This window comes from Charadrius vociferus, unplaced genomic scaffold (genome assembly GCF_000708025.1).
Source record: "Charadrius vociferus isolate BGI_N301 unplaced genomic scaffold, ASM70802v2 scaffold163, whole genome shotgun sequence".
Taxonomy (NCBI): domain Eukaryota; kingdom Metazoa; phylum Chordata; class Aves; order Charadriiformes; family Charadriidae; genus Charadrius; species Charadrius vociferus.
The window spans coordinates 21,433,599-21,445,887 of NW_009648332.1; the positions used below are offsets into that span (position 1 = coordinate 21,433,599).

At 37.5% G+C, this 12,289-nt stretch overlaps 1 protein-coding gene across 2 annotated transcripts in view; it reads right to left on the bottom strand.

Annotated features, from left to right (window-relative positions):
• Nucleotides 1-5,833: 5,833 nt before the first annotated feature.
• Nucleotides 5,834-12,289, bottom strand: part of LHX9 (LIM homeobox 9) — a 16,289-nt gene continuing 9,833 nt past the window's right edge. For both annotated transcript variants that reach the window (XM_009884798.1, XM_009884797.1), the window contains 2 exons: nucleotides 7,872-8,074; nucleotides 5,834-6,655 (listed from right to left, as the gene is read on the bottom strand). In XM_009884798.1, coding sequence (XP_009883100.1) covers nucleotides 6,398-6,655; nucleotides 7,872-8,074 — 461 coding nt within the window. In that variant the 3' untranslated portion in view covers nucleotides 5,834-6,397. The remainder of the gene's footprint in view (nucleotides 6,656-7,871; nucleotides 8,075-12,289) is intronic.

The following is a 12,289-nucleotide window of genomic DNA, read 5'->3' on the forward strand; positions in this document are numbered from 1 at the left end:
CCTGAAAAGCTGTCATTTCTCATATTAATCATATTAGTTAAAATTAGAATTGAATGTATTTGATATCATTTGTTATGGTAAAATCAATTTGTAGAGGGGAATACTCTTACATGCAAGCCATGAATTCAATGATTCCAGTAGATTTGTTTTTTCTAGATATTACAGGAAAAGCTGTCAAAATAATCTGTACGCTTAGATGTTTCAAGCACTACATTTTTTTGGTCCAAAGCTATGAAAAGAAAAAAACATACTAAAGAACAAGTTCATAACTTAAAAACTACTCCGGAAAAAACGTTTTACTGTAAAGGAGTATCAGAAAAAAAAAATTGTGACAACTGCTTTTGCTAGAATGCGTAAGCATGGAGAGTTGCTTCCTCTAGGTTTGAATGACTTAAATAAATATGAAAGTACTGGTTATCTGAAGGCAAGACAAGGATATGTATATAGGTATGTGTCAAGATAAGTCTGTGTCAAGTGAGAAGCGCAGAAGAATTGTTCAACATTGCAGAATAACTGAATAAAGTCTCCGACACTATAGTAGCTTCTGGAATTTCCAGTAGTATAATTTGTGTCCTGTATTTGGGTGAAGGAGGAAGGAATATTTTTAAGTCAATTTAATGCATGTGCCAGGTGCTTGGATTAGCAGCTCTGAAGAATGAAGTCCAAAGCACAGAGTGGCATGGCTGTCCTATATATTCTGTCTCCCTATATATTCTGTCTCATTCTGAAGGTTACACTTTCTTTAGAGACAAGAGAGTAATTTAATCTCTATGTTCATTCAGCTCCTGGCTCAAATCCCACGGAATCAGAGACAGAATATTCACCAATTTCAGTGGGCTGCGGTGTCAGCCTTCTGTCATTTGACCTGGTCCTGCAAGCCATTTCTCTGATGAGTAATTCTGAGTAAGATGCTCTAGGACCGCACAATTTGACTTCTTTTTCAAGACCAGGAGTGCAAAGAAATGCTGCTTCTAGACGTGGATACGTATCCACGAGAAAGACCTCCAACACATTTCTCACTTCCGACAATTCTGAAAACCTGAATTTGTCTTGCATTCTCACAAATTTTGTCTGAAATTATTCCTTTCTTTTCCTTCTCATATAATGCTGCCCTTTCAACACGTTTAGTCTCTTAATGCAGGAGACAGTTCTTTATCTTTCAAAAAATCTGGATTGTCTAGTGCAACTAGTCGGGTCAATCAGAGCACAACGTGCAGGACTATCTCCGAACAAAAAATAGTGTTATTAAGAACAATCAAACTTTAATGTCTCTAATTAGACACAGAGAAAAAAAATTGTCCTGGTTTTACTTTAATCGGTGATGATTTTGCCATTGACTTTAGTGGAGATAGTATTTCACCAGGAGTATTTAATTAATTTATTTTTCTAGTTTAAATCAGGTGAAAAAAGCAGCACACGGACAATGATTTAGACTAGAAATATGCCTGTAAGTATTAAATCGGGGAAGAAGGAATCCAACTTATTAAAGAATGCAGTGATTTACAAAAGAAAAATTACAGAACTTTTTTTTTTTTCTTGGCCCTAAACACTTCCAAGTTCTTTACTGATTTGAATAACTAAGGTTTGTAATATTTTCCTATGGACAACAGGGGGAAACAATATTATGGCTGTGACACGAATAATTGCTTTTCTACATTTACTTACTTTCTGCAGTAATAAATACACATAAGGCTCAGTTTAAGAATTTCACAATATACTTAAATTTCTGATCAAGCTGATTTGAATTAAGTCTACCATGCTAACCTTTTTCAATAGAACTTTACAACATCCTATAAAACTGTTGTTTAAACAATGCTTCCCATAATTGCCACCAATAAATGATACCTTTTTATTGCCATTAGAACACTCTTGGTTACCGGTTTCCAGAGATCGCTGCAGTAATCTGTACGTAACTTTGTGTTATGTTGTTAATAATTGTATGATTTTCTTTTTAGAAATCAGAAACTGTAAAAGTTTAAGAAAACATGCAAATGCTGAGGATACACGTAAGTGAAATATTTAATGTCCATCATTCATAAAAGTTACATTGATTACATAGGGTTCATTAGTATATAATAAAAATGTCATCTTAATGAAAGATTTTCTGGCAAGTCTTTTATATGTTAATTTGTTTAACATATGCTTTGGCTATACAGCTAAATAGGAATATATTTAAAAAAAATCTTTCTTCAAATAGTTGCTTAACAGTTACAAAACCTCATTACTAAGAATTGGTTATTGTTACACTTGCTTGTTGGCTTGTAAAAATCATCTGTGATTTGGACTGGGAATCTTAGGACCAACTTTTTGTAACATACTTGCTCATTGCATAGTGACCATGTAAACAGCTCAGGGATCCACAAATTATATCCTTGTACTCTAAAAGTCATTGAGGATTTTACATACTGTACTGCTTATGCTTTCTTATATTGATGAAGAATTTGGGGATTGTTTTATTGTTGATGCTGATGGGATTTTTTTTTAAACATGTCAGTTTTATACAAGAAGTTAAAAATTAAAAAGTTAACACCAAAGGAAATAATTTTACACTGTGCAACTGTATTGCTACCTCATTCTTTGTGATTTTAGATATATATAACATATTGGAACTGCACTGTACTGCTTCTTTTCAAAAGAAAAGTTTAAATTAGTTGGAACAATTAGCTATGTGTTTACATAAAGTTAACTATGTTTGCATCAAATAAAATGTTTATTAATGAAAGCTATTATACAAGAAACATCAAAGAGAAATTCATCATACAGAAATGTACACTATATGTGACAGATGGAAAAGTGCATGCAGATTTGTCTCATTTTAAAAAAAAAGAATTCAGAAACAATAGTACTAAAGTTACTGGGTTTTGATTCCTATGATCTCAAATGAGTGAAAAGTTCTCTTTGAATTTACAAAAATCCATTTAACAGATATGACTAGTACACATTAGCAAGCAAGTGAAATGAATGCACTCAGATTTTATTTTACAAGTACTTGTGCTTGACAAATGTGATTTTTTTTTAAAGAAAAGTTTTCTTCGAATATGGGCTGGGTAGATTGCTGCCAGGTTGCTCTGGTTTAATACATAGTTTCTCTAAATTTGTTTTTAATACCATACAATTTGTTGAAGCCTTCAGTTCTGTTAATTAGACACCATAAAATAACATATGTTTTCTTAACATTCAGGAAATGACATCAAGTCTTTTATTTTTATTTTTTGGCTCAATAGATTTTTAAATGTATGATTATCATAACCTAATATTGTCTTTGTCTTCACTGCAGTGGATTTCCGATCAAACTTTTCCCCTTCTTTTAATACTTTAGGGAATTTTCAAACGTCGGGATGTTTGGCTGTAATGCCCCATGATTTGTTCTCCCTGAAAGAAATCATAGTGACAATTTATTAAACTACAGAGCAACCTGGCTTTTCGGGGTCTGCAATTCTATTTTGTGTTCAATACACCTAGCATTAAATCTTGATTCATTTCATCATATTATTTAGGTTATATTTGTCATGCAATTACTTTAGCTGCTAGTTTTCTGGCTTTTTTAGAAGTCTAAGACGGGGTTTCAGTATCAAATCAGTGGGGCATTACTTTGCATGTTCAAAAAAGGGGGTTAAAAGGCTAAAATCTAAATTGCACCAGCAGTAGCATATACATTGAATATGAAGAAATTGAAAACCTAAGAAGGAATCATATTTTAAAATATTTAAAAGGCCGTGTTTCCGTGTTCAATACCAATTGTTCACAGGTATCATAAAAGCAAAGAGACGCGCTGATACATGTAGACTTTAAATTAAAAAAAAAAAAGAAAAAAGAAAAAAAAACTGATGGGAAATAAAACTCCTTAGATTCAAAATGGTTTATTCACACAAATTTAATAGGATATATCACAATTGTTTGGTCCATAAATATTTAGGGGAAATAGTTTCTATACAATGCATTTATCAATAAACAAAGAAACATGGACAATTTTGCTAGACCACTTACTGTACTATAAACACGAAGCTCAATATATAAGATTATTGGTTTTATCAACTATATCTGAAAGAGTGCACAACTGCTTTCTATGACATGTTTGTCCCCTCTAACAGGATACACCATAAAAAGAGTTTCAGAAATAAGAGGTAAAACAGTACAAAACTAGTGAGGTGTCAAAAGGGCTTAAAACAGTTAATTTAACAAACAACACATATATCCTGATTTTTCACAAACTTACTCCCAAGGTATATCATAAGGCACATAGTAGAACTGAGTTTTAATTAGTCTACTTAATAAAGTAGATCTCTAGTACCATATATTGTTCTGTCAAAGAACAAAATTTATAAGTATCAATATTTTTACCTGTAAAAGTGTATTAATAAAGATCTCAGCCTTACCAAGGTCGTTTGGTCTGGTTAGTGGTAAATGCCCATAAGGTAATAGAAATAGGAAAAGTCAAGATTTAATATCCGTAGAAGATGATAACCATACTTGCTAAATATATAATGGCAAACACACCTTTCTTCTATTACAGTGTTAACATCTCTTCCGTCATCTTTTTTTAAAAATAAGCTACTTTTCTGTGCTAATTTTCTAAAAACCCTGAGCAAAAATTACAATAATGCACTTTAATGTGGGCAGTGAACTGTCAATATGTAACCACACATTTATACAGCCAAAAAGGACACCTTTAAAATATATTAAATAGCCACTTTGACCACCAAAAAAGAGATTTGATGGTATCTAAAAAGTGGGGTATATGTGCAAAGTTATTCTTAACAATCCACTAAAAGCAAGACATAGATCTTGACTGGATTTTGTTCGGTTTTGCTTCTGAGACTCTCCGCAATCTAATTGGTGTTCAACTACAATAAAAGGATACAAATGAACATTCACCACTGCCCAGACCATTCAGACTTTTAGCTTAAATAAAATTAAAAAAAGAAAGATCACTATTGTAAACTAAGAAATGTATTCAGATCAGCATCCACAAGGCTTCTGAGTTTATCTGCTTTAATCTGCTTTTATTCACTGCCAATTCCCATTTTTGTTAGAATTTTTGCTAACATTTTTTTCTTTTATACAAAGTTTAAAAAGTTAAAGTACATGTTAGAGATATTAATGAACTAAAGATTTTAAGTTCATGTGTTAAACAAAATGTCTGATACAATCTCAGGAAACATCTAAAGTAAATTCAAAATAGTAATGAATACATGTTACTGAAATATTTTCCTTAAACATCTTAATAAATTATATTTTGCTTATTTCCATTTTCCCTGAAAAAGTATGATTTATCAAAAACTCATTTAAACAGTACACACACATACGTCATCTTGGAAATTATTTTTGTTCTCACTAAAGTAGCTGGGCAACCTCCTGCTTGCTTTAATGGTACGGCATCAAGGCGGTGTAGCAAACCGCACCACTTTTTTTTTAATTCCAAATCAGAACTGCTTGACAGACAAAAATTAAAAACCCTCCCTATGAGATATATCAGATCAGTAGGACTCCTCACTCAAGTTGTTATTCTGCTGGTTTTACCTTAATAATATCCCTATAGGAGTGAGCTCATTCTGGAGGGTGTTTTCCAGATCTTGCCTCCTTCATGTGTAGCACACAAATTTGGAGAGCAACAGCCTGATCCTGCCATCCTCATCCACATGCACGCTCATCACCGCCTCTCTCTCTCCAAGCCCTCCATCCAGGCACAACTTTCAGTGGAGGCCAAGGATGTCCCAGCTGGGTGAAGAACTGGCAGAAGAGCATTTAGCTATCCCAGTGAGACTCCCCAGTGCTCAGGGAGGGTCACGCTAGTGACTAATGCATTAGAAAAAAGCACTGGCATTTACAGTCTGACTATTTCAAAGATTAGTTTAATTCATTTTGTATTTATTTTTCAACATTTAAAAAATAAATCATACAAAACTTTTAGATGCATTATAAAAATAAAAAGAAATTTGGGGTTCTTAAATGCTGTAAGTGAGCACACAATCCTGAAGCAGCATTCTTTCGGCTATAATTAAACTTTTTTATCTGGTTATCAAGGAGGGAAAATAATCTTCTTTTTTTATTTTGTGGTAGTAATCATTTTTTTCAAGGTTATGGAAATAAGTAACATACAATTTTAAGAGGCACTTATTAGAATTATTCATAACTTTCTCTTCAGTTATTCGATGAATTTAAAAAATTTGAGTACAATTTACCATCAGTAAATGTTCATTTATTATAGCAACATATTACTTCAAACTCATTTGCCAAGTGGCTGCAGATGCTACACATCAAGCTGTTTATTTTCCCAAATATTTTGTGGGTTTGTATTTTTTTAAAAAAAAGAGGCTTGAAAATAATAAAAATAATAATTATAATAATAATAATAAAGAAGAAGAGTAAGAATTAAAAAAAAAAAAAAACTGAAATGTTAGAAAAGGTTCGTTAAGGTAGTTTGTGAGGGGCTCCCGGATTCGTGGCTGTCCAAGTTAGAGGTCACTGATGTCACTACAGTGATAGTGGGATTGGTCAGGTCTGTTAAAGTGGTCGCAGTGCCGGGTGGAGTGAGTGCGCCGCTGTCTGCTGAGGGCGGTGCCGGAAGTGAGGTGCCATCAGCTTTATCGACACCCCCATTCTCCTGCCGCAAAAGGTTCCTTCTGAATTTGGCTCTTGCGTTTTGAAACCAAACCTGCAAACCAATCCCAATTGATTTCTTTACCGATGCTTGTTTTGTTTTGCTTATTTTTGTCTTTGTTTTTGCTAAGTCATTTTTTGAATGTTTGTTTTTGAGTGGCAAATCGCCTAAATCACTCTACCGCTTCACTTGCTACTGGTAGTACTGACCCTTTCACAGGCGGGACCCCTGAGCACAAAGCCCAGCGCTACAGGCGCTCACTGGAACATTGCAGCCCAGCGTGCAGATCTTGTAGAGCAGCCTTAAGAAAAATCTTCTCGCTCACTCACCCAAGGAAAGCAACTTTCTTGATGGCCATCTGCTGTATTCTTGGGTGGGTAGGTTTGGGGTCGAGACATGATAAAGATTGAGGCGAAGGGTGAATGAGCAGATTTTTGCCAAGGCTGAAAGTTTGTCCTGACTATTCTAAAAGACTGAAGAGGAAGGAGGGGTAGTTACACCATCCCTATCATACGGATTGTTGATATGGGTCACCCAGTCTTTCTGTTCTGTAAGGGTCACTGGAAATGTTTTAGGTGACATGTAACACAGACAAGGAATTGCCACTAATAGATTCTCCTTCTACCTCGATCGCTGCCCTTCTTTGGCACTCTGCATATAATACACACCTTGCTTTAACTTCACTGAGCTAGCACACACCGTATAAGGATTTTTTTTTAAGGAATTTGCTGGGCTGTCCTTCACCGGGAAGTGACTTTTTACTATGTAGGCCCTTAATGGTATCAGTTGTCTAACAGACATTGAGAAAGAGAGACAGCTGGTCCTGGAGGATCATATTGTTCAAAGCTTACTTCCTACATGTTGGAGGATCTGCTCACTGAGGGGCTACAGTAAGTACTTCAGGGGAGCCCAAAGGCTTCACCCAGTGTGTATAAAATGAGTAGATTTGCTACCTCTACCCTAAATAAGGTCACCACAGAGAGACTACAGATCCCAGGTTATCTACTGGGTTGGTAGACTCTGGAGACAGTTTCCTCATGTTGAGGATGCAACTAATTACAAATCACATTTTAGTATTTGGCTGCCTTGGGGTGGTAGGGCATACATTTGGCGCTCCTGCCATGTAACACCATACCTCTCTGCACACCCGCTAGGGACACACCTAGCAAAAGCATTTCTGCATATATCGCTATGGTTGCACATAAGGGAAATGCTATTGACTGTCAGGGGTAGGGGAAACTTCTGTCAAGCCCGTGGTGTGGCCTCTTACCTGCAGAACTCTCTTGGTCAGGCCTGTTTTCTGGGCAAGCTGCTTGAGGTCCTTGGCATCTGGGTTGTGGTTGATAGCAAAGTAGGACTTCATGGTACGAAGCTGGTGGTGTTTGAAGGAGGTGCGCATGCGCTTTGTCTTCTGGGATGGGGGATAAGGCTGCTGGTCTCTGTCCAAGTGATCTGCCTCATTCTCATTACAACCTGTTCAATAAACAAAATGAAACAAGGAGTTAGGGGTCATGGATCATGCAGGATAAATGAATCAAGGCAAAAATCTTCAGTCATATACTGTTTGGAAGGAAGGAAACAAGCAAGAAAGGAAGGAAGGGCTAAGATGGTGCAAGGATAAGTACAAATGTGGTAATTCGATGAGACAAAAAAGATCCAGAAGATGACCTTTTCCTATTCTTAAAACACACTATATCCCCCAGGCCTGTACCTACTAAGGGCAGACTTAGAAAGTTCTCTCTCCTTTGGCATTTATTTTCAAACAAGTCTTTTCCCTGTGGTGATGGTTTTGCTTTGGGCGTTCAAAGAGTCATTTGAAATCTCATTCAGATTTTGAAATCTCACTCATTGAAACACTCTTAGCTTGAGAGAAGTATAAAGGTCAAACCAGCGTTTTGAATGTTCCTGAGCTTTTCCCCCAAATCACAAGCACCTATAAAAAAAGATATACAGCAGGAAAGTTTGTTATGACAGTTCATCGAGAAAGCATAAAATCTGGAGGTTTTTGCTGATAAAATAAATGCTTTTGGACTCTGCCTGGGAGTTTATATGAACTGCTTGAAGGCCTTCATCTGTAAAAGGTGTCTAGAAAGCAGTTGCATCAAGGCTTGATTCAGTCACTCATTCTCAACCCCAATCAGCAGTAACTCTTAGTTGGTACGATTTAGGACGTTTCTATAAGCAACCAACTAGTGGCTCAAAATTTGAAGACTTTCCCTGATTCATAATTTTCAAAGTATGTATGAATGATGGATTTGTTTCAGATTACACTTTTATGGGTGTGAATTGTACACAAGAGTTGCAGCTGTTTGGGGACTGTGGCATCATTGCTTCATATTGGTGAAAGGAATGACAGTATTGGCAAAAAAAAAACCCAACAGACATCTGTCTATATTTTACTTTTCAGCTTAAAAAAAAGGGTTACCAATTTATAGGATCTCATTTTATAAAGCTAACTCAGTCACACAGGAGAAAATTAATGATGTCATCATAGCAGGGAATATTAATTAAAGAACAGCTAATTAAAGATGTCTCAGAATGTCTGTAAACTAGACCAAGTTTCATTAGTTGCTCATTTGAATTTTTGAACTGCTTTCCAATAGTTATTGGATTAGTTACTAGGCCTAGTTGTTCCCTATTTCATAAAAAAAAAAAAAGAGAGAGAAAGCACACAATACAGAGAGAGACTGATATTGACAGTGCTAAAAACAGAGGCAAAGCAACTTGAAACCAGGAGAAAATAAAAAGCTTCTTGAAGGTGTTTTCTCTTTTGAATTATAAGACAAGTCAACATGAACAGATGCTGGTAAGACAACACTTTGACAGAAAATCAGGTGAATATTTAATTATAGCTAGATTTGTTTCTAGTCTTGGTAAGAAGTATATCTGCACATTCAAACAGAGTAAGTTGACACTTCTGAAAATACCAGGAGTTGAAAGTTGCCTTAAAAACAATTTCAGACCAGATTTGGATTGTATTTACTACTTGTTTTCACAAGCAATCACACTGCCTTCAGTCAAACTACGTGGGCCGTAATTTATGAGCTGACATAAATCAGAGTACCAGAATTCAGTCCTCAGGTTTTACTTCAGACAGTTGCAAGCTGTTTGTTTGTGTTGTTTTCCTTGGGTCACTCAGGTTTGCAGCAGCAATGTGAACTTCCTCAGGTTCCTCTGTCCTGCTTACTGCCCTTGTTTCAGTGATCTACTTTTTTTGTCTGGAATCTACTTTATTTGGCTTTTATTTTCAAGAGAAAATGGGAAGAGGGCCTCAAGCATCCTCAGATGATCCCAGTTTATTCAATGGTTAGCTCACTCTCTATTTTACGTGGGTGACACTGCGTTATGTGGTTTGGCCACATCATGGAGCAGAGTTTTACACTATCGCCTGGAGAACTAAGGGAAAGCAAAAAATCGGGCAAGACGTTATTGCTCATTTCTTTGCAGCAGGATTGAGGGGGTTGTTTAATTTTGCTTTGGAAAGAGCTAGAACAGTTTGCTTTTTATTGGCAAGAATTCTTCAAGTGAACTCTTCATATTTTTCACACACACACACACACACACACACTTATATAATGAAATAAAGTAAACAGCTCTTTGAGCAACAGCTGTGTGAAATATTTTCCTAGGGAAATCTTCTTCACCATCTCATTTCTATATCCTGTGGGCTGTAAGTCAACACAGTTTCCCTGAAAATACATATTAATTCTATGATATAAGAGGTAATATAGAGAAAGCCTTGAATGTTTTAAGTACTTTTGAATAGTTTCTTCCATTTTTCACATTAATTCCAGACAGCTCGCAAGTATGAATGGCTTTTACCTCATAACATTTTGAGTTATTTATTGTTGTGTTTCCACTTTACAACCAAGGAGCTGAGAAACAGAAATTGAACTACTAAACAAAATACAGAATAGAAAAGCTGTTGTAGATCCGGCAGCAGAATCTGATTTTCCATTCTGGCCCTGCGCTCAGCTCCCCTGAAACAAAATGCGCACACAAATCTGAGCCAGGTACTGACGGATCGCTAGTGAATATGCATATTTTTATGCTCAGCTTGGTGAAGTTGTTAACTTAATCAGAGTTAGTGCACTGTTTTGTTTTTAAAAGTCTGATTCGTTTTCCACAATGGCTTGCCATATCGATGTGGACGCCCTAGGGTATGACTGTTTTGGTGGGATACCGGATTGGTTTACTGGGGAAGTTAAATTCGTGGTTCTCACCGAACACCGAGCGACAGGAGTAAACTTTTGACAGAACTTAGAAGTTGTCTGCTCCGAGGGGGAGCACTGTCTGCCGGCCCGGGTGTGCTTTAGCGCAGACAGGCGACGTACGGGGTCAGGGCTGCGCCTGTGCCCCGCGGGTCTCCTCTCCGAGCCGGGGGGCATTCCGGGGAGGCCGCCGGGCAAGAGGGCAGCACGTAGCGCAGCGGATGCCCGGGAGAAAGGGCCCGCCTGCGAGCTGGGTTATGGGTTCTTACCCGTGTCCCGCTTCTCCCTCTGAAGGCGGCAGTCGTGTATCCAACATTCAATTTTCTGCGGACTCGTTGCCCTTTGTAAATGATTACGTGCAAGAGCAGTTACTGAATCACAGGGCAGGGAACGAAAAATGCGTGTAGGAAAGTGACTGCCAATTGTTTAGAGATTATTTTTTTTTCTTTCCAGAAGCGATTTCATCTACTGCAACTCATTTCGTAACTGTTAGAGATTCGTTTTCCTCTCCCTGGATCTGGAGAGCAGTGGGTCAACGGGCTGGAGTCGTTTGCACCGGATGCACAGTTTGGCTGCAAACTGTATTTTCTCGAGACCATGTGTCAACCCTGGACATTGCTAGATAATACTTTTAAAAAAAAAAAAAAGAAAAAGAAAAGAAAAGAAAAAAAAAACAAACACAAAACACAGCCCTAACAGATCAAATTTCTCAGCCATCTAGTCTTGAGTCCAAAGTACCATATTCGAGCGGGTTTGGGTTTTGGTTATTTTTCTTTTCTCTCTCCGTTGCTCGGAGGATTCAGTGAGATCTCAGTGAAGTGAGTTGTATTTTCATAATTGATAGTGCTTTTAATCTCATTTGGAGTCAGTGATGCATCTTATATGCCCCGTTGTTGTAAAGAAGGAAAGCTTTAAGACTAGCTCACGAAAATTATGATGGCATTCGCAAATAATGCCTCTCTTGAGCCCTGACCTTAAGTTTAGGGGTTGTTGAATCATAAAAAACTTTCCCTAATTTCTGGTCCCAATTCTAACGCTAAATTGTCCCTAGAAATATTTCCATTTAGGGATCTGGGGAATTTGGGTGATGGTGTGGGGGATCGGAGGTAGCGCAGACCGAAGAGCGGGCGTACGGGAAACGCACCACGCGAAGCCGGGACTGAATGAGTCCTGGCTGCGCTACAGGTTCCCTTTTCTTTAGCAGCTTTCAGGATTGATTGGAAACCGCTCCGTAGCCAGGGATTCCAATGTCATCTTCAATTAACAAGGAACAATTAGCGCAGTGATTACCCTGGCTCCAAGGTCTACGCATCAGAGGAGATGAAATAGCCTTGCAGCTACCCAGTTCCCAGCTAAAGCCCGTTCACAAGCAGCCCCAGAGGAGGTGCCGGGGGAGGGATGGAGGGGGCTTGCGGGGGGGCGGTGGAGGATTGCTTATGAATCTCAATGGCGGCGCAGGGGAGAGAGCTCCGGGACG